This window comes from Lissotriton helveticus, chromosome 9 (assembly GCF_964261635.1).
Source record: "Lissotriton helveticus chromosome 9, aLisHel1.1, whole genome shotgun sequence".
In the NCBI taxonomy this organism is placed as follows: Eukaryota; Metazoa; Chordata; class Amphibia; order Caudata; family Salamandridae; genus Lissotriton; species Lissotriton helveticus.
Window position 1 is genome coordinate 640,392,645 of NC_136070.1, and position 22,334 is coordinate 640,414,978.

The 22,334-nt window shown below is 43.9% G+C and overlaps 1 protein-coding gene across 1 annotated transcript in view; it reads left to right on the forward strand.

Moving 5' to 3' along the window:
- The window catches only part of SNX32 (sorting nexin 32), a 346,690-nt gene that overhangs the window by 203,218 nt on the left and 121,138 nt on the right, over positions 1 to 22,334 (forward strand). The window contains exons 7-9 of the mRNA XM_078660710.1: positions 6,917 to 7,022; positions 8,781 to 8,856; positions 21,732 to 21,771. Of these exons, the coding sequence (XP_078516836.1) occupies positions 6,917 to 7,022; positions 8,781 to 8,856; positions 21,732 to 21,771 (222 nt within the window). The remainder of the gene's footprint in view (positions 1 to 6,916; positions 7,023 to 8,780; positions 8,857 to 21,731; positions 21,772 to 22,334) is intronic.

The window sequence follows — 22,334 nt, forward strand, 5'->3', positions numbered from 1 at the left end:
AGAAATATGCATACACCGATATCCGTCACCCCGAGCCCGGGCCACGCTCCACAGTCCTCCGACCTCGGGCCTGGGCGCAGCTTGGCCAGAGCAGCAGTGAGTCTGTCGCTGCCACCGGGGACTCGGAGCTCTGCTGCCAGAGGTGGGCCAGGGGCAAGGTGCGAGCTGCAGTGTCAAAGCGCTGCGGGCGCCGTGCACGGCCATGATGGCGCGCAGAGAGACATGAGCGTCTCGTGCCTCGTCCCCTTTCCCAAGTATTAATAGCGGATTGACTCCGTTTGGTTGTGACAGTGGTAGTTGCAAATGAGGTAGCTGAAAGCCCTATTATCGTGGTGTGTATAGTATAAACGCATCTTTTTTTGTAGTGTGCAGTTTTAAAGTGAATTTACTTGCACTGCTTACCAACTACAAATATCAATAGCGAAGGACTGGGGAAAAACAAGGATTTTGATTGCTTTCCTAAAAACAAGTCAGGTCCCGGGCCGTGCTGTGATTGACTGACGTCACGGGGGTGTCCCGGACTGGCGGCCAATCACAGCGCGGCCCGGGAAATGACGTCACTGGGGTGTCCTGGGCCTGCAGCCAATGACAGCGTGGCCCGGGACAAAGGGGCGGGACTTAAAAAAAGTCCCAGAAACGCCCCCGAATCGCGTTTTCAGGAGAAAGCGTGATTGGCAGCCTCTGTCTCCCAATGGCTAGCCTCCATTTATGGAGCTAGCCAATGGTAGACAGCGGCTGAACCAAAGTACATATGTAGAATCATGAGGTTTCGCCGTGGGCGGGGCAACTAGTTGCCAACGCCCAGGGCGAAACCTAAAAAAAGATTTACACTAGGTATGGTCAGCTTCTTACTAAAAACATAACTTGTGAAATCACTATAAACATTTAAACAATATTTTTGTACATTTTACGACTGCCTACTTATATTGTGTGCAACTTTATATATTTTTTTTTTGCAGAGTTTTATATAGCGCGAACTAGACCCGAACCGAATCAGGTATCAGAGCGCTTTACATATTTTTCCAGTTACGTTACATTTTTACGTTTTCCAGTTACTGTCATTTTAGGCACGGGGAGATTAAGTGATTTGCCCAGAATCACAGGAGGTTTTTGGCGTCGTTACCGAGACTCGAACCCAGTCCGAGGTCGAGCGCCCTAGCCGTTAGGCCAACTCCTCTCCCCAATTCCTCTCCTCTCCCCATATTGTGTGTAATATACGTTTAAACTAATGACATATATTCAAAGTGTTTCTATCATTGGCTTGGACCACTTAGCACTATAAATAAATGTCACTATTTTCTCAGTGCAACGATCAGGATTGAAATCAGTTTCTGACTGGTTGTTCCGACGGACATCCGAAGTCATTGCATTAACCAACTAAGCATGATATTTTAAATGCAGTTACCTGTAGGTGAAAGGCCAGCAAACTAGCAAATATTTTGTTTTTTTCACCACATCGCTATGCCTGCCCCAACACTCGCTGACCTCGCCCCCACTGTACTCAGGATCACAGTTCCTATACTTTTCGTTATCCACTACGACCGCTGCCCACAACAGTCTCTGGGTGTTCCCAACCTTTTGAGTGTAAACCTGCCCTGGAAAACCCCATCCCAATCCCTTTGTTGGGAATCAGTCATTATTGATGCAATATCAGTCAATCGTGGGGTAATTCTGCACATGAGTAACAGGTTTTAAAAGTGCAAGGTCACCCGTTTTGAACACCTGAATCAGATTTACATGTGCAAATGGCTATGCAAAAAGACACAGAGGGGCATATTCACAACAGAATGGCAGGGCGCAGTGTTATGCCACAATTAGTAACGCCATGCCCCAACGTTCTGAGGACGCAGGGTTGTGCCGCATTTACAGTAATACGGCGCACCTCTGCATTTCCCCTAGGACTGGTGCTAAATTAAGCTGCCTAGCTCCAACGCAGGCACCCATGCACCATACTTTGAGGGTGCCTGTGTTGCAGGGAATGATTGTTCATGTGCATGAAGCTGTCCTCTCCTGCACATGAACAATCACTAATGACGATTTGTAACTTCTATGTGTGCCACAGAATGCAGCACATGTAGAAGTTGCAACTCGTCCTCCTTTAATTATTGTTTCTTTGCAGAAAGGCGTCCCTTCCTGCACATAAATAATCACTAATGGTGATTTGTAACTTCTATGTGTGCTGCAAAATGGTTCTGCAGCACATATAGAAGTTGCAACTCGTCATTCTTTAATGATTGTTTATGTGCATGAAGGGACACCTTCATGCACATGAACAATCACTGTTATTTGCAGTTTATAAGTTAAAATCCTAATAGTGAGCTATTAACTGCCATCAAAGAGCTGCATGCAAACGGCAAGGAAAATATTAGAGCTATATATGTTTTGCTCAGTCTTTCATTGTCCTAATATTGCAAAAGGGGGTAATTTGAGTAGAAATCAATTCTTATTATTAAAAAAAAAACTAACAATGGTGTTAGATTTTGAATTCTGAATATATTCTTTTCCGGCCCAAGGACTCTTAATCTATACTGCCTACCAGTATGGATGAACTGTGACTCCTACTCCTTGTAGCCCTGTCTTATGTAACATTTCCTATAAACTGATTTGCACACCCATGATTGATTGTCTCTGTGCAATGCGTGTGTGATGTAAAGTGTCCTGACATCTTAAACTGGTGTGAATGGCGCTATAAAACTAAATGAATCTAAGAGACAGTGGTTATGGAGACTTGAGGGGCACTGTCAAGTGGTGGTAGTGAGGGAATCCGTGGCGGAGGTGGTCATGGGGGGGGGGCAACAAGCATTGTCGCACAGGGCGCTACGTGTGCTAAAGCCAGCCCTGGATATAGTAGTTTTGGATCCTACTACAATCATGTCCTGCTATGACAACTCACCACATACACCATACTGGAATAATCGAGATCTCCACTAATGGCACTCGCGCATTGACCACTGGTTTCTCCTAAAATATTCAGATGCTGCTTCCCCCCTCTACCTTCCTGGCTGTTTTTAGCCTCGTTAGATATCTCCTTTTTTGGTCTATTCTCACTCGATTACCGGAATATGAGCCCCCCTCTTATTATACTTCTTTGCGCTATCGCTACCCTAGTGGCACCTTTTTCTACCCCCCACACCACGCCATCACCTCATCTCCTTATCATGGCTTCCATTCAAATTAAGTCTGGAATTAACTGTTTTAAAGACATTTATTCCCCTAATCTGTTCAAAGCAGCAGCAAAACGGTTCAAGCGTAACACCATTGAACAATTTCCAGATTCCCTCTTTGTTGACAAATTCCATAATTGGCGCCTAGGAAAGATAAAAAATGACTTCATTTTCTTCACTCACGACATTCCTTCCTGGTCCTCTAGCTTCTTCAATTCCTTCAACGTCTCCTCCTCTTCTTTCCCGCATGGGAAGCAGTTAAAATGTTCTCCCTCCGCTTGCTTTAATGCCTCTCTCACCAACACTCTTTATAACAATGGCACTGTCATGATCCAAATAACAGACTCCTGTCTCTCTCTCTTTGACCAACTCTTCCACTTCCTTCGTCCCACCCCTGCGACTGCAATCTCTCTCGATTAAACACAATAACATGGGCTTCTATGGGAATTAACAAGAGCGTATCAACAAGCCCATTATCACTGTTTTATCTGCAGTTTCCTGCCGATAAAACGGCGATAATTTTAACACCTGTCCTTGATAATATGCCCCTGAATTCCTCCTCCTATCTACCTCTATCTCCCCGCCTCCTGTTCAATCCCTGATGGATCAGCTGAATTTACTCAACAGTAAACCCATCATTGTCGACTGCGCGAAATCTCTAGGTGTCATACTTGACAAAAGACTCAACCTAATCTCACACATCAACTCCATTGTCAAGAACGCATGTTATCAGCTGCACCTTCTGTGGGGGATTTGTCAGTTCTTCCCGCAGAAAGACCTAAAAACCTTGGTCCAATCGCTAGTTCTCTCTAGACTGGATTATTGTAACTCTCTTCTGACTGGCGTTCCAAAATCTCACCTCTCACCCCTAAAATCCGTCCTCCATTAAGCAGCTCGCTTTATTTCAGAGTCCAAACGAGGCGATCACATCACTCCTATCCTGTCTTCTCTCCGATGGCTTCCCATCGAGGCTAGAGCTATTTACAAAACGGCTTGAATCACACACAAAGCCTTGCACTCTTACTCCACTCGCTATCTGGCGAATAAACTGAAATTGTCTGGAAGCTTGAGACCTTCTCGGAATGCGGAAAAGTTTCTGCTTGAGCCCCCCTCCTTCAAAAGGGAAAAATTGATGGCTCAATCGTTCTCCGGTAATGCGGTGAGAACCTGGAACTCCCTTCCTCCATTGCTCCGTGCCACCACCTCCATCCGGATCTTCAAAGCGGACCTCAAAACTCTTCTATTCCAAAGACACTTTCAGAACTAATTCCTTCATTCTAAGACCCTGCCAGGAAGTTCGTTAGTCATTGTAAATTTGTAATATTTATTTATTTATTGGACATTCCTTGCTTGCTGTGTATGATTTTGTGTTCCTCTTGCCTGCTGTGTTTGATTCTTTGGCCTGCTATTTTTGTACGTTCTATTTTGTAACATTTATCTCATGTAACATAACTGGTTCTTTTGTACAGCGCTCTGACACCTTCGGGTAAAGTCTGCGCTTCATAAAAATGCATAAATAAATAACTATCCATTAATGAGGATTTACATACGGGGCTGCAAGGTAAAATAAGCTCATATCTGGTGGATGGGAAGAATTGGGAATCTCCCATAGAAACCGCGAGCCTTGCCTGCCAAGCTGGGGCAAAAGGTTGAGAGGTTTGTGTATCCCAACATGTGTACATTCACCGAGTAAGTGCTTTTTAAGAAAACCAGACCCTAGACGCTTATTCGCCTTCAAACGAAATAGAAACTTTACATGCACCAGCAAGAGACGAGAATAGCGTCTGTTCCTGCGTTTGTACACCAGAGGGCAGACTGTGCAAGATAGTCACAAATGAGAAATCTTTTAAACAACAAAGCGGGCTGCGGCGCCCTTCCTGTTCTTTAAACGGCATTCGAGAGAACAGGGAAGTGACTTTTTAACATTTAAGACTCTCTGGGTCTGAAGGGTAATTTCTCCATGATGCTTATGGCTAGACCGATGGAGGACTACATTTCAGCAGCATACATGGGTGCTGTCTGCTGGCGCTGATCTGCCTCTGTTCTTACCCGTGTCAACCCTGCCGTTATAGACAAAAATAGGTTCTAGTTGCTCCTTAACTTGAATGCATACGATCAGGGCCTGTTCTAGGATTTACGGGGCCACGGGCCAAAAGGTAATGTGCGAGGCCCCGCCCCTCTAATTTACATAAGTGCGACAGCTCAGGAATCTGCTTTGTGGAGAGTCTTCCTGGGCCGCAGCTCCTCCTCTCAGCCATCTACAAGCACCTCTTTTACAGCTCCTATAAGGCTGAACTAGGTGTGAGAATTGCATGTGGGCTGAAACTCTCCTTTAGCCAGGGCACAAGTCGAAAAAAAAGAAGTGGGGGACGCCGTCACCGGAAGTGATGCCATGACAGGAAGTGACGTCACGAAAGGTGCGGAGCTCCTCGTCCCAAAGAGGCCAAAGAGTTAAGTCCAGCTGTTTGGCAGGGGAGATGGCGTTCCCCCGATAAAATAAGTGGGGGGACGCCGTCCACCCGCGTGGTATCCCGACTCGAGCCCTGCCTTTAGCCCCATTCCTTGTCCTCCCTTCAACCTCCGACCCCTGCTAACACACATGAACAACATCATCATCATAATGAGGCAGCTAAGCTGTCGGTGATTTAGGCAAGCTGAGGGATGTTTGTGTTCCGGGGCCAATCCCTGGTCATCCTGGTACTGACCACAAAAGGGACGCCCTGCTGGCTCATATAATACATTACCATCAGCAAGGGCACCAGTTTCTCTCCACCCACCGCCCTATCATAGCAAAGGCTCTGCGGCCAAAGCTGCTGACCTTGTAACTGCGGAAGGAACTTTCATTACATACACGATTGGCACATCTGCTGACGTGAACAGTTAAAAACATGCCAGAAATTCACTCTAGGAAAGTTCTCCGGAGCCATGAAGAGATTTATTCCAGTTGTGATAGCCGCGCTCATTCAAACATTTAACCAATAATTGGTATTGTTTGTAGAACTTGACCCATCAATTTTGACCAGTTTCTGGGTATCACCCGACCACCCAAAAGCACATCCACTTATCTCTGCCAGTCGCTCCACAAGAACGTTTTGCTCAATGGAGACTTCTGTATCTTCTGACTCAAAGGAAAAGAAAGGACAGATGTCTGAGGTGAAGCAGCAACCTTGCAGACAAGCTGGGTTACCCATTGACACAGCCGAAAGGCTTACCTTTTATATTGTGCTTACATACAGATGCACCTAACAAACACCACTGCACACCCCCAACAAACAAACAGGAAGAGCGTTGATTAAAATATTCTGTGACATAAATATTGTGTTCTAGCTATGGTTTGCATTAATATTGTCGCCTTGGATGTACATTTTCTATTACTTACCCTAAGGAGTAGATATTTTTTGTAAAGGATCTTTAGGAGACAATATTTTTATCCGACAATATTTAGTCCACAATAATCTAGCACATACCTACACAAATCGTTGCACACTGGCCAGAAGTCATAGATATTCCTGTGCTGCCGGAGGCATAGACTTCTGCATTTTACAGCACCACAGGTGGATATGCCTCTGGGGAGAACTAAGTGGAGTACCTCAAAGGAATGCTGAGTAATTTGCTTCATGTTAATACTTGGTGGTCTGACTTTGGGGGTGGGAAGAAAATTGTCCTTGTTCTCCTTCTCCACATCGTGGATACTCCCATCCTATTTAAACCTCTGTTGAGATCCATTTGACTGCTGTTCTCCCTCGTTGCAGGAGGTGGATGAATTCTTCGATCACGAACGCACTTTTCTGGTGGAATATCACAACCGCATTAAAGATGCCTGCGGCAAAGCCGACCGGGTCACGCGGACGCACAAACGTAAGTGAACCAGCTTAGAGAAGTGCAAGCTCTGGCGCTCAGAGACAGAATGGAAGATGCTGAATCTAAAATAAAATGTAAATGTAACGTGTCCCGGACGGGGAACATCCTTTTCAACGCGGATGTTACCCCGCAGTGCTTTTACGACGCGTCCTTTACAACGCAAATCGTAACCACGACTTGCACTGGAGGGCGCTACAGGTTAAAGAATAGTATATTTACTATTCCAACATCTTCCCTACTATCCACGGGGACTGGTGTTAGAATAGTAAATTATACTATTCACTATCCGCGCCCAACAACGCAAGTCGTGGTTACGACTTGCGTTGTAAAGGACGCGTCGTAAAAGCACACGTTGAAATGGTACGCATTGTACCGTCATACATCCGTCTCGGACTGTCTTACTTAATATTAACTGGGGTACCCGAGTACTTATTAACTCAAGAGAGCAACTGCACACTAAGGGGGTTATTTGCGAGAGCCTTAGGTCACTTTTACACCATGTAAAGTGGTACATGCATCTTGAGTAAGGCGACGCAGCACAAATCACTGCGTCTCTTTACTCATTGTCAAGGAGGTGTTCCATTGGCATTGCAGTGGGCGTTTCCACGCAACACCCATGGATTTTGGCTCTGCCTTAAATTTACATAATCATGTAAACCTAGGAAAGCGCCAATCCCTTACGCCTCCCGAGATGAGGGGTAAAAGGAGAAATATATTTATTTCTCCTAGTTTTTTCCTCTTTCGATGTGTGCACACATAGAAAGTTGAAAAATGCCTCTTAGGATTGTTTCTGTGAAGAGAGGACCCCCTTCGTGCACAAAAACAATCCTTCCATGCAATGGAGGCACCCTTGCAGGGTGCCCACGTTGGCGCTAGGCTACCAAAACGGCGCCGGCGCAGGGAAAAAGGACAGGAATGCACTGTATTGCATAAATACAGTGTATTCCTGCCCTTTCACTTGACTTGACTTGCTGCCCTGCCCTATGCCAACATCCCATAAAGGAGGGCCTGAGTGCTTAACTGCAGCACCAAAGATGTTAGTGCACTGACAAAAGTTTTCATATTAAGGACATCACACTTGTGTAGAGCTGTGAAGAATGGTTTGTCAGGGATACATGCATATTTTTGAAATCTACATCACCAGTGTCACTTCCTATAAATTGTAAAATATCTTTCCTCAGAAAAAAGCACTCTGATGAAGTAAACATTGCCTCACCTCACATCAGAGAAAACGAATAGCCACCTACTGTCTTGCCAGAGATAAAAATACTGTGACTGCGTCTAACTGCGTCTCACGAAAGTTTAGTGAGATAAGTGCTCACTGCAGATATCAGTGTGTGACCTGCATTTCACAAGCTCGAATCTGACAGGGCAAGTATGCGTTTCATCCTTCTGGGGTCGATAAGCAGATCACCATTCTATATAATAATAATACCAGTTGTTACAGCGCTACAAAATAGCATAACTGTGAAGACAGGTGCTGTAAATAAGTTATTAGATGGTGATGACACTGGAATGACGTCACACAGATTGCTTCCTTATACACAAAATTGTAGCGGTGGGGAAAGCCTGCCTGATCTCTGGAGAAAAAAACACAAGATAATTTTTGAAAGGAGATTGGAACTCACATATAGGAACATGGGCTATCCCTAGACAGATTAAAATAACTTAACAGTGCAACCAGTGAAGAGTCATTCACTGGAGATTAGACACAAATGTGCCCAAGGAGGCTGACAAGTCTTTTTTCCCTTACAGATTTGGCAGAGGATTACATTCCCATCTCGTCTGCCCTCAGTGGATTGGGTGTACAGGAAGTGAATGACCTGAAGGTGTGAGTATCTTATCTCTCTTGACTTTCTTCTGGTTTTGAGCCCTTCTTTTGGACAGGATGTGCATAAGGCACTTTGGGGCACATGCATCATGGTTTCATTTTGCGATTACCGAATAGCGATTTTTAAGAAACCGCTATTTGGTAATCGCAAAATGCAATGCAACAAAGCATACAGCTAATAGCGATTCTCTAATTGCGATTCCTTAAGAGGGAATCGCTATTTGCAATTGTGACTTCATTCTTTCCTATGGGCCTCAAGGCCCATAGGTGAGAATGGTCTTGCATTACCTAAATTGCGATTATCTTATCGGTAATCGCAAATTAGGTAATGCAAAGGCGAGGGCCCCCCCCCCTTAGGCACCTCTAAAAAAAGGTGCATATGTAAGGCACACACATGCCCTAAGGGCATCTGTGCGCCAAATGGCACTCTGAAAAATGCAGTTTTGTGCATTTTTAAAAGTATGCACATGGTTAACATCAACTTGAAGTTGATGTTAATTAGCGTTCCCTAAATGCACAGTTCACATTTAGGAAAGGATTCCTGCATATGCATTAGGGAATCGCAAATTGAGATTCCCTATTTGCATTTGCAATTTAGGGAATTGCCAAAAAATTGTGATTACCTAAATTGTGAATCCAAAAACGTTTCATACATTGGGAAAGGCCATTTTGCGATCGCAGTTCGACGATTTTTGCGAATCGCTCTGTTTGTGATCGCAAAATAGCTTGATGCATGTACCCCTATATTTAAATGCGTCATGCGTGCCTGTGTCCATTTTGGATTCAAGAATGCATGTCATGCTAAAAAAAGCGCCAACAAACACAACTGCAGCAAACAGCAGCTGCTCGTCTTTTGGTTGTTTGTGTTGTTCTCATGCTCTGGTGTGAAATCTTTGCCATAAATTGTGCATAGTTACATGACATATTGTAATAGTCATTTCAGGAGTATTGCGAAACAAGTGTAACAAGAAATTGCACTTGAGCCTAATTAGGAAAGCCTGACGTTGACACTGTGAGAGTAAACATTACAAACAGGAACAAGACAAATGTCACTCATTAAGAAGGGATGCAAAATCTAACTTTCTAGGCCAGGGAGAGGCTCTGTACTGGAAAATACCCAGAACTCAGTCTGAAAAGATAAATGTAGGGAATAACTCACTGGAGGTATAACTCCACCCTACGGATACTGTGCTGGAGGAAGTCACTCTGGTGTATTCTCCTCCAGGTTCAACATTTACTCCACCGTAGCTCCACAACAGGCTTGGATGCGTAAGTTAGTAGTGTCAAGTTATTCTCGCCCCCAGAGCAGAATGTTTCATGGGCACTGATTTCAAACGGTTTGTGTCTACCACAGCTAAAAATGCCATGGATATTTCTCTGAATGATAAACACACTGATTCATCAAAGACCCGTTTTGCGAGTCTTTAATAGTGATTCATAAGGAATCGCTATTAAGGACTTGCGAAACGGGATTCATGTAGGAATTGCAATAAATATTGCGATTCCTACATCTTCCTTATTTGCGATTAGCAAATTGCTAATCGCAAATAAGGAATAACTCCCCATTCATTCCTATGGGCCTGTAGGCCCATAGGAATGAATGGGGAGTTATTCCTTATTTGCGATTAGCAATTTGTTAATCGCAAATAAGGATGCGATTTCAAGGGTGCCAGGGGTGTCCAAAGGACACCCTGTAGCACCCCTGAAATGCAACATTACACAGGTGTTGCACACACACATGTCCAGAGGACATGTGTTTGTGTAACATGCAAAAGAGAATAATGCACTAAAGTGCTTTTTTCTATTTTTTTCGCTATTTACCACGTAGTCTGACTTCGTGGTAAATAGCGGCCAAATATTGCGAATTCGTAATTTTAAATTGGTTAATGAATTGCATTTAAGGAACCTCAAATAGAGATTCCTTAAATGCAATTCCTCGCTAAAATGCAAATTCTGTAATAGCGATTTTTGCATTTGGGATGATGAATCCCAAATGCAAAAATTGCGCTCGCAAAGGGCCAGATTCTGAGAATCTGGCCCTTTGCGAGCCGATTTGCCTTTCATGAATCTAGCTGAAAGTGATTAATCTCTACCAGAATCGAATGGGGCCTATGTATATTGCACACTAACGTGGTACCTTTGTAGGTCAACAGGCCATATATACTGTTTCTAAGTATTTCACCTCCACTAAAGTTCCAATATTACTTCAGAAGAAATGCTATATTTCTTCATTTAGTCTAGAGAAGGCATATCATTAGTCACATGAAGGGCTGGTGTTTAGTAGTATGACGTCAATAATATCAGTGCTATACTTTACAATATGGTATCAATACATCTTGTATTTATGCTTTCTATAAATAACATTTGATTCCATTAGGGTTTTCGATATTTTTCTGAAGTAAAAAGTAGTTGATCATAGCTCTGTTATGTCAGTAAAACCTTTGTCAGATCTGTCATCCTTAGGGTGGTATTCTCCCAAACGATTTGCCTGCTTACTTCCTCTTTTTGCTGTATTTATAGTTGGCCTTTGGACTCTAGCACTTGTTAGCAGTGGTAAAGTGCTCAAAGTAATTTTGATTCTGATGGTAACATGAGTGTAAACACAGTTGGCATATATAGTTTACTTATAAGTCCCTTGTAAGGTGGTATACCATTTCCACAGGGCCTCTAATCTAAATGCTACTAGTGGGCCTTCAGTACTGATTGTGCCATCCACACAAGTAACCTTTCAAACCTGTCTCAGGCCAGTCATTGCGAAACTTGTGTGTGCAGTGTTCGACTTGGCAATTAAAACTACTACTTGCCAAGCCTTAAACACCCCTTTTATTAAACATAAGTCACCACTAAGGTAGGCCTTAGGTAGCCCTAACAGCAGGGTGCTGTGTAAGTAAAAGGTAGGACATGTACTTTTAAGTTTTATATGTCCTGATAGTGAAAAACACCCAAATTCATTTTTTCACTCCTGTGAGGCCTATTTCTCTCATAAACTAGCTTTGGGAATTCCTTAAAACACATTTATGCTTTAATTTCTGATAATAAAGGAGTAGCTGTATAATGCTTCATATCTTTGGAATGGTAATGATAAATCATATTTAACATTACTGTTTTAGAAATGACACTTTTAGAAAGTGAAAAAAGGAAAAAGAATGTACGGACTGCTGAACAATGTCAAAAACTCACCCTCCGTACAGAGATCTGAGCTTAAATCCATAGTTTCTTTGCTCACTACACCATTCCAGTTTGGACTCAGCCATATGCAAATCAGTCTTGACCCTGCTCCCTATGAGAACAGTCCAGCCTGAACTGCCAGGCCCTCCCGTGACCGGAAACAAGCATCCTGAGACCAGTTTCGGGGTATCCCCCCGCATCAGCCAGGATAGCTTGACTCCAGTGGTTTGGTGAGCATGGGACCCACGTCTAGGTATACATGTCCCTGTTAGGGTAACAAATGCAGAAAGAACAAGTGATGGACGGAATGCTGAACAAGGTCAAACACTTCTCCTCGTACAGACATTTGGGCCTAAATCCATTGTTTTTTATTCATCACACCATTCCAGTTTGGACCCAGCCGTATGTCAAACAGTTTTCACCCTGCTCCCCATGTGATACTCCAGCCCGAACTGCCAGGCCAGGTCCTCTCCGGACCGTAAACAAGCATCCTAGGCCCAGTTTTAGGGTATTATTCTACATCAGCCAGAATAGCTTGACTCCAGTGGCATGGTGAGTATGGGATCCAGGTCTGTGCATACCCTTCCCACTTAGTACAACATATACAAAAAGAACAGAGATCTGGGCCTAAATCCATTATTATTTTTTGCACCACACCATTCCAGTTTTGACCCAGGCATATGCAAATCAGTCTTGACTCTGCTTCACATGGGCACACTTCAGCCCGAACTGCCAGTCAAGATCCTCCCAGGACTGGAATTAAGCATCTTTGGAACTTTTTCGGGGTATCACCACTCATCAGGTAGGATAGCTTGACTCTGGTGGCATGGTGAGGACAGGACTGATGTCTGGGAATACCCATCCCACTTAGGGCAACAAATTCAAAAGAACAAATGATGGACGGAATACTGAACAATGTCAAACACTCACCCCCAGTTCAGAGATCTAGGCCTAAATCCATAGTTGTTTTGCTGACCACGCAATTCCAGTTTGAACCCCCAGCCATATGCAAATCAGTCTTGACCCTGCTCCACAGGGAAACAGTCCAGCCAAACTGGCTGCATTGAAACTGGGGTGGCATGGTAAGCAGATCTCTGTACTGGGGATGAGTGTTTGACATTGTTCAGCCTTCCGTCCATCAGTTGTTCTTTTTGCACGGTGATGCCCCAAAACCAATCCTTGGATGTTTGTTTCCGGTTCAAAGAGGACCTGGCCTAGACCCCTCTTACCTGAACCCAGAGTGACTCCAAGGGCTTGCTGGCTTGCCTCCTGTTCTGAAGTCTCAAGGCCATCAAAGACTTCCTTCAACCATCTGCCATCTGTGAGTCCTGCCCAGCCAAGTGGTGCCAGTCCAGCCCTGGGTCCTTGAAAGGTTACTTCTGCTGTCCAGAAGCATCAACATCAATGTAGTGACGACTTTGCACCGATCAGAACAATCGTATTGACCTTTAATGCAGGAGTCAATCGACAACCTTGATTCGATGGACTGCACTGCTCGACGATCGTTGACTGCGCGGCTTGATGATGACGCATCACCTGCATCATAAAGGGGATCATAGATCAAGCGTTCATCGACTGCACAGATCAGAAACTTAAGAATTGCCTGCATTAACTTGATTGACGATGCATCGCCTCCTCTGCTCCTCACATCAAGTCTTCGACCTTGACGCTTCCTCCATCCAAGGTAATTTTTCAGCGGGACCTGCGTGAGTCCTGTAGCTGGCCTGCCCTCTATTGCAGTCAGTCTGAACTTAGGATTTATTCCAGTCCAGTCTGACCTCAAGTAACCCCTAACTGCTATTTGGTTCTAAGCACTACTTTTTTATTTATGCTTTAAAAATTCATAACTCTGGTTCTACTCATTGGATGTTTGTCATTTTGGTCTTGTTTGACTCATACAATTATAATCTCTTCTTCTGGCCCTGTGTGGAGTATTTTTGTGGTGTTGCTGTGTGTGTGTATGTGTGTGTGTGTTGCACAAATATTTTACACATTGCTTCTTTATATATGCCTGACTGCTCTGTTCCCAGCTAACAGAGGGTGAGCAGGGACTATCCGTTAGTGTGCATCTAGCTTACCCTGACTAGAGTGGTGGTCCCTGCTTGTACAGGGTGTATACTCTGATAACCAAATACCCAATTTCTAACAACCCTCTAGTCTTCAGATGGTTGTAGACACCATTCAGAGTCACCAGGCTTTTTTAAAACTCATCTGGATCAATTTCATCTCAATTCAGCATCCCGGGTTTATTAGGGCTGTGTTACATATCAATTTAGGAAAGCTTTCTTAGTCATCACAGAAACACATCTATGGAGTATCACACATTTTTCAACACCTGCTTACTGGTGAAAAAAGCATCTCAGACCCGTAATTCGACAAAGGTGCACATTGTCAGTTCAGGATAAGTAGATAATTCGGTAATTTGTCTCTGAATGTGACTAGAAGAACAACTCTCTGCCTACATAGATTTGAGATGTTGCATCACTACTCCTAGTGGATCCTGGGTTACACTCTGGTCAAAGAGGTTTCTTTCCAGCCGCCTCATCGTAGTTCTTAATCAAAAAAGATTCTTTAGTAATGCAGATATTGATGTTTAGGATCATTTAATTAGCCTATTTTCAACTCAAGGGCTCCCAATAAGTGTTTCTGATAGACCTGGTAATGGTTGTTAGCTGCACCACTGGAGTTCCAAGTTCTCAAATCCCACCATTGGACAATTACTTTTAATTGCAGAAGAAATGTCTGGAAGAAACTGAGGGGGGGGAATGAGGAATTGCCAGCAAAATAGGGCATGATATTTCAGTCATCCCAGGTAATTCCTTATTCTTAGGTAAGGCAATACCCCTGAGTTACCGGTAACGCCAGCATTGCTAACACTCGGGAGACAGAGTTTCTCGTTGAGTTACTGGGGCACTCAGAATGAGAACCAAATAGAGTAATGCTTTGTGAGTGTGCTGTATTATCATTTGCTTGTAGAAGAAAGCAAAATGCTGATGAAAACAAGAATGCTCCATTGAATTGACCTACTAGCCGAGAGTCTCACAATGTAGTTTACAATACTCCCACGTTTTACAGTGGGTTTCACTGTTACTCCATGCACAATGATTGAAAAAATAGAGTAACATGGAAGAAATCAGGACAAATATGCCTACAACATTTAGTCTAAGGGCAATCATCCCTTAATTATTATGTTCAAGCATGCATGGCTGTAGATTTACATGCTTAGCATACTCCCGTCATTTAGTGTTTGGCTCAGACATTTGCAAGTTGTTTTTCTTCGAAGATGTGCTGTGACTCTTGATCTTGGTGTACATTGTGCATTGGCACCGACTCCATGTTAGATTCTATTTTTTTAAGCCATTGGGTAAGGACATGCACCGATTGGGCTCAAGAGTTCATCGTGTTCTGAACACGTTTTCGTAGGCCCTGTTCAGTTATTTTTTAATTCCATCATGCCAATTTCAATCAAACTCTGGTCCTTTCATCTCCTTGATATGTAAACAAACAACTTGGGTAGCATCAAAGATCTTGATTGATGTATTGGGCATCTAGGATCTTGCTCTCCTCGAGGGGAGAGAACCACCTCCAGTCCTTCTTCACCAGAGAATGCTGGTTGGGTGATGGATCAGACACCTATTCAAAAATGCCCTTGCTTCAATTTTAAATATTTGTGGGTAGACCAGCACGAGGTGTGCAACTTGCACCTATCCCTCAACCATAATTATGCATCTCGTGTGTCATACCTAGCTTTCAAATCAAAGAAGACCGTCAGGTTTTAAAGGGAATTGCACTGGACACACCAGAGGATGTACCATCAGAGTACCTCAATGTCCACGGGCATCTTCGGGTAATAAGGTCCTCTCAAGTCCAAATAATAATATGGTAGCTCTTCTGGCCTTCCAGTTGCTGAATCATCTTCCTTTCCGGACAGTGTCCTCAAGCGACTCCAACCATGAGGAGATGGAGGATGAAGGATGTGAAGCTGACACCGAAGACTGTCCATTATTTCAAGCCCAGGTTCCTGAGTATGTCTTCAGCCCCAGAGGTCAATTTCACCAAGCCAGGCTCCAAATGAAGTCCCACTCCAAGGTAGAGCACAGATCCCAAGGGAGTGGGGCATTGTGCCCTAAGCGTGGATGCAGAGAAGTCAGGGCTCTCGTCAGCCCCCATAAGTCATTGAGCATCAGCTGCTCACTGGTGCTGATCACCACCAGTCCTATCTGAAGCAAGCACCAATGGTTCCATCTGTGCCTGTGCACAAAACCCTGTCATCACCAATACCCACCTTGACATTGAAACCCTCAGTGATGTCAAAGCTGAGAGTGAAGCTGACCTTGAGGCCTCAGTAAATATTTGAAGATGAGAACTTAGGGTATCTGATCCCCGAGAAGCTGTAACAAGAACTCGATGCAAGATAGAAGTGCCTGTTTATCCACTCAGTTACAGGTAAAATAACAGTGAAACAATTTCCTCTGTAGCCTCAAGAACCTCTTCTTCGCAAGTGGAGACTGATGTTCAAGGACAAAGCCACTAGTCATCTTCCTTTGCCACAGAGCCCACCTTTACTTCCACCACCACACCAGTGCCTCTGTCAGAGTTGGTAGATGGGTCCCCTCTTTTCAGATTCAGCTCCAGGCAACCCTGATGGGCCATTTGACTGCTATGATCAGCCCTCAGGCCAAGGCCCTACGGATGATCACTGAGATAGCTGTAATGGGGATCCTCTAGGAGACTTCTCATTTACAGAGAGATGGCATTCACAGCTTTCTCTACCGCAACAATTGGCTGATCAAAAGCAACAGCAAACTGCAGTGTCTAGCTCATTCACAAACAGCGGTGTCCCTGTTCCACATCATGGGGTTCACCATAAACACCACCAAGTGCCACCTCCAGCCTCTGCCGATCCAACCGTTCCTAGTATCCGTTCTGGACACAGTCACTGGGGCAGGTAACCAAACCAGCAGAGAGTCTCAGCCTCTCAGTTGCTGCAACTTCTTTTTCAGCCCATTCATCAGCTCAAGGTGTGCACTCTCATGTACCTTCTACGTATGAATGCCTCGTGCATCACCATTGTTCATTGTTCCTAAACAGAGGGTCACTTGGGAGATGTAATGTTGGTACAGGCCAAGGCTCACTGCCCTCTGTAATGGTGGAAGGGAAGCAATGTGCTGCAAGACAGGCCATTTCCAGACCCAGTATCATTGGTGACCATCACCACAGACACCTCTCCTATAGGGCAAGGACCACATCTTGACAACATGACTGCAATTTACTAACTACAGGCGCAGGGTGGCACACACTTCCCTTGCCTGTCTCCTCCCACAGGATTTGCACTGGGCAGTCTACCACCACATTCACCTCATCACATTGTATCTCCTGGGGTGGACAATGACTTTGCAGACTTGCTCAGCAGGATGCATCAACAAGCCCATGAGTGGGAACAAACCCCTAGATCCTACACAGTTACTCCCAATACTAGGGAACCCCCAAGATAGACCTGTTTGCAACCCCAGAAAACACAAAATGCCCAAACTTTGCCTCCAGGTCCCCACACGCAGTTTCAATAGGCAATGCCCGATGGGTGAATTAGGTAGGTATATATGTCTATGCTTTCTCACCACTCTCACAGGGGCAAACATCACTAACCATGGGGAGAGGATGTAGTTTTACGGATAGAGCGGTCGGCCTCGGTGCTGGGGAACCAGGTGCAAGTCTCAGCAACGATGCTCAATATCCTGTGATTCTGGGATAATCACGTAATCTTCCCGTGCCTAATAAAAATTAGTCTGTTCATCTGTAACGAAACTGGTGCTCATGTAAAGCGCTCTGATTCCCGATGTCTCGGCTCTAGTTCGCGCTATATAAAACTCTGAAAAAACCCATCATTATGGTAGTACCAGCCTGAGCCAGACAACCCAGGTACTCCGCTCTCCTGGAGATGTCTTTCAACCCTCCCAAGAGACTCACACTCAGGCTGGACCTTCTCACACAGAGGCAAGGTTAAGTGAGGTATCTGTATCTGTACCTCAGACAGCTAGGCCTTGTAATATGGCACCTGAGGTCCTAGAATTCTAGACCTCAACCTTCCCCAGGAATATATATCTATCTTAAAGGAAGCCCAACAGACCACAACACAGGCTTGTAGTGCAAAAAAAGTAAAAGGATTGTTCAGCACTGTATTTCCAAGAACCTCGACCCTCTAAAGCCTACTGTATAAAATATATTTGCCAACCTTATGCATTTGCACAAAAAATGCACACCTACACCTCCATCCGGTTACACTTAGCTGCAGATGCAGCCTACACGCAGAATAGGAAACACTCATCACTCTTTAGAATTCCAGGGATTAAGGCCTTCATGAAGGGTTTTAAGAGAATGATTCCCTAAGAGTGCCTCCCACTGCCGTGTGGAATCCAAATGTAGTCTTCACAAGGCACCTGGGACCACCATTTGAAACTCTACAATTTACCGAACTGCAGGCACTCACTTTGCAAAACACCCTCATCCAGGTCCACAATGTTGAGGTTCTTCTTAGAACCAAGCCTAAGTTACTCCCTAAGGTAGTATCACCCTTCCACCTTAACCAAAGAGCTCCCATTTTTTTTATCTGCAACCAATTCCGTTGTGTAGAGGGCACTCCATCACCAACACAGACATAACTAGATGCTTAGTCAAGTGAATTCAAACCTTTTATCATAAAGCAAAGAGAATTCTGACTGCCCCACCTAAAGCGCGCTCCACCTGCAAGAAAGGAGTGACAATTGCCTTCCCATGAAACACAACACACTTTTACAAAGCACTACTGTGTGGAAATGTAAGCCCATCACTAGGTGTTAGGTGTTAAAAATCTGGTTTTAAACATCTGCATCATCCACACGATAGCCATCACTTCTGGAGGGTGCTGATTTACAGTCTACGCTAAGCATGCTATCTACAGCCACAGACGTGACCAACAGAAAATGCTACTTATCATGTAAGAATCTGTTCATAGCCTGTAGTTCTATAGATTCATATGTATAGTGGAAGATGGAGGATTGTGCCCTCTTGATTGGTCAACGTTAGTCCAAAATAAGATTTCCAAACAATCTTTAAAGGTTTTGCGCGCGTGGTTTTTATTTGTTGTTCCATATACGAAAAAAACAGCCGACACGTGTTTCGCCCTAGTTGCCAATTGGCCGTGGGCTTTTTCAAGGCAGAATTCAGTTAGATTAGCAGGTAACAAGTCGTGATTCTCTAGATAATCATAAGCAACACACTAGTTGCAACATAAACAAATGTTGCGTACACTGTCCTATCCCTATGTAACTGAAAAAACGGACCAAAAGGCCAAAAAAAAAAAGGAATGATCCAGCATTGATCAAAATTTAGATGTAACATTTTGACATCCCCATGTTCAGCCATTTCATAGAGAAAGAACACACTGAAAAGGGTTTCAAATGGACAATTATGCAAAAGATATATCCAAGCCAAGGAGACGTCAATACAGAAATGTTACTACTAAAGACACAAGCCATGATTTTACCCAAACTTCGAACAACAGAAAGCAGATTTAACAAAAGTACAGGATATCATTCAAACAGCCAGAATACTGTACTAAGGAGAGCCATCACTAATGATTTCTCACAGGGATTTAGGATAATTAGTTACTAGTATATAGAAAATATATGAAGATCTACAAGGGAGTAGCTAGCAGAGCAGATGTTAGACCGACAAATATAATGGATTTCATACCAAAACCCATTCTAGCTCAATAAGGCTCTGTCCCCCAAATCTTCTGCAATGTCACCCAAAAACACATAAGCGGTTGCAAGACATCAGCCCCAGCATTCATGAGATTAAAAATGGTCCCCGGTGAATATATCATGTGTAGAAGATGGGGTTATGATGGATGGAAAAGAAAAACACAACTGTGATTTTACTAATAAGGCTCTCTGTTGTACAGATTTTGTATGTTTCAATAAAAAAGAGTTTAAAACAAAAATGGTCCCCGGTTTAATGGTTGTTGTTCGCACTGTGAATGGGTAAGAACTGTTACAGTAAATAGCCAATTTAAATCTGCAAGTGCATCGCCTCCTTTAACAAAGTTATGGGTTAAAAAAAGCCAGTCCCCTTCAATACAAAGCAACAGTAGCCAAAAAACTGACTGTTGCTATGACAACAGCAATGTGCTACAGCATTGATGAGAACAAGAACTGCCACCTACGCTGGGATTATTCTTGCAGGGTAACAATGGAGCAGCAAGATTTAGGAGAAAGAATCTGAAAAATCAAACTGGAAACTCTATCAAGTAAAGCAATTTGTACCCCATCCAGGGTTGGACTGTGAAAACAAATAGGCCCAGGCACCAGGGCAGGACTGGCGTAATGGACATCAGGAGGGAGGCTGGAGGCTGGAGGGGCGGGGGGGACTGGTTTTGTATGGAGGGCTGCAAAACAGGCCCCCAGTAACAAAACCAGTAGGACAGTCCAGCACAATGACTCACTTCTCACTCTCAAAAACTCAGCAGAGTGCCTTGTAAACCCAACAGTTTTCCTGCAATTATAAAAGAGTCAAGATTGAGGTCTCTGGTGGTTTACCTTCCTGTTGGAGAGAGATCAGAGTATTGTCTATTGCAAGTTTTGACTCATCTAGGGTAGCACCGAGGGTTAATATGCCTGCTGTAAAGCACTTGTACCATAAAGATCACAGATCTGTATTTAATTTGCATAGCTCTGGGTTACCGCTTTTGTCACAGAGGTACATTAGTGCATAACTTACAATCGTAATAAATCTAGCACCTTGAGCTATGACCTGCCATCAAAGAGCTGCATGCAAACTGCATGGTTCGGGTTTAAAAATGATGGGGCATATTATCAAGGACAGGCGATACATTATCGTCGCTTTTATCGGCAGGAAGCTGCCGATAAAGCGGCGATAATGGCCTTGATAATATGCTCTATGAATTCCAATCGAAGCCCATGTTAGATGTGTTCACAATCTCTAATGTAAATCTCAACTTCATTATCCTGTCTCCAATTCTTGTTTCAGTCCCTCTTAGTTCCCCTTTTTCTCATCTTGTAGCAAATTATTTCTAGCACTCCCTTCATTGCTTTGCTTCCCACCCTACCATACTCTTGTCACATCTTCCCCTTCTCTTCCCATAAATTCACAATTCAGTAATTGTTCGTCCTTCACATTTCAGCATCCTTGTCGCATCTCTCATTCCTCTCCTCCGCCTGCTTTTCTCCTTCACCTTCTCATCTTCTCCTCGGTTTCAGAGTAGGTCTTCTACCAATGTTTTTATTTACTTGCTATGACTGGTGTTATAATAGGTTCTTTGTAGGGGATTGCCTTGCACTTCCATCTTGCTTTTGTTGTGCGGCGTGCTTACACCTTCCTGGTTGAGTTGCACCTATTCAAAATGAAAAATAGCTAATTTTCTAACATAGAAATATAAATCATCTCACTAAGTGGTTCGAGTGAGCCCAAAGTAAATTTAAAGTGAATATAGTTCATTGATTCTTTTTATGGCATTTATTTTCCTCTCCAGAGCACTGTCATACGCAGTCCCACTGCTGTAGTTTGCACATTTGTTTTCTGTTGCTCCAAATCTCTCTCTGTATGTGTGTCTCTCTCTCCCTCCCCCCTCTTTTTCGCTCTCTCTCCTCCTCTTTATGAAAGTAACTTTAAAATTACGTAATATTGTTTTTGGAACTTTAATCCTACAGGACGTTCCTGAAGTTGGCGGAATTGTTCGAAAGGCTGAGGGTAAGAAGCGGAAATATTTGTGGTTGGCCCATTGCACGTTTGGATCTGAATAAGGATAGTTTTTGTCTTGCCTTGTAGTTATCATGGGTCATACCTTGGTACCAAGACTTTCCAGGAAAAGAAAAGACAGTTATTCAAGGCTTCTTTTCTCATATACCCTCCCTGCTCAGAAAAAGGTTGGGAATTGTTGTAACTTCACTGCTTCAACTGAGAAAATTATCCACAGAAGATCTGCACTAGTGAATTCCATGCACTGAGTTTGACCTTCTCCAGACCTCACCATTTTTATGTTCCTATTATCGGCGCAGCCCCTGCGACGCTCTTTCCCTCTAAAAACATAATGGTGCAACTGCACTCTACCTCACAACCCATGTGGTATTTTTTCGTTGTGTGGACTACCCATTTTATGTTGCCCCCAGCAAGCATTCCCTTTCTGGCACAAAAAGCCTCTGGAGTTACCTTTGCTGTGTCCAATCATGAGTATGTGGGCCAAGTATGTTCATTTTGGGTTTCCGTCTGTGAGCTGTAATATTACGGCACCTACTCCCACCTAACTGCGGCAG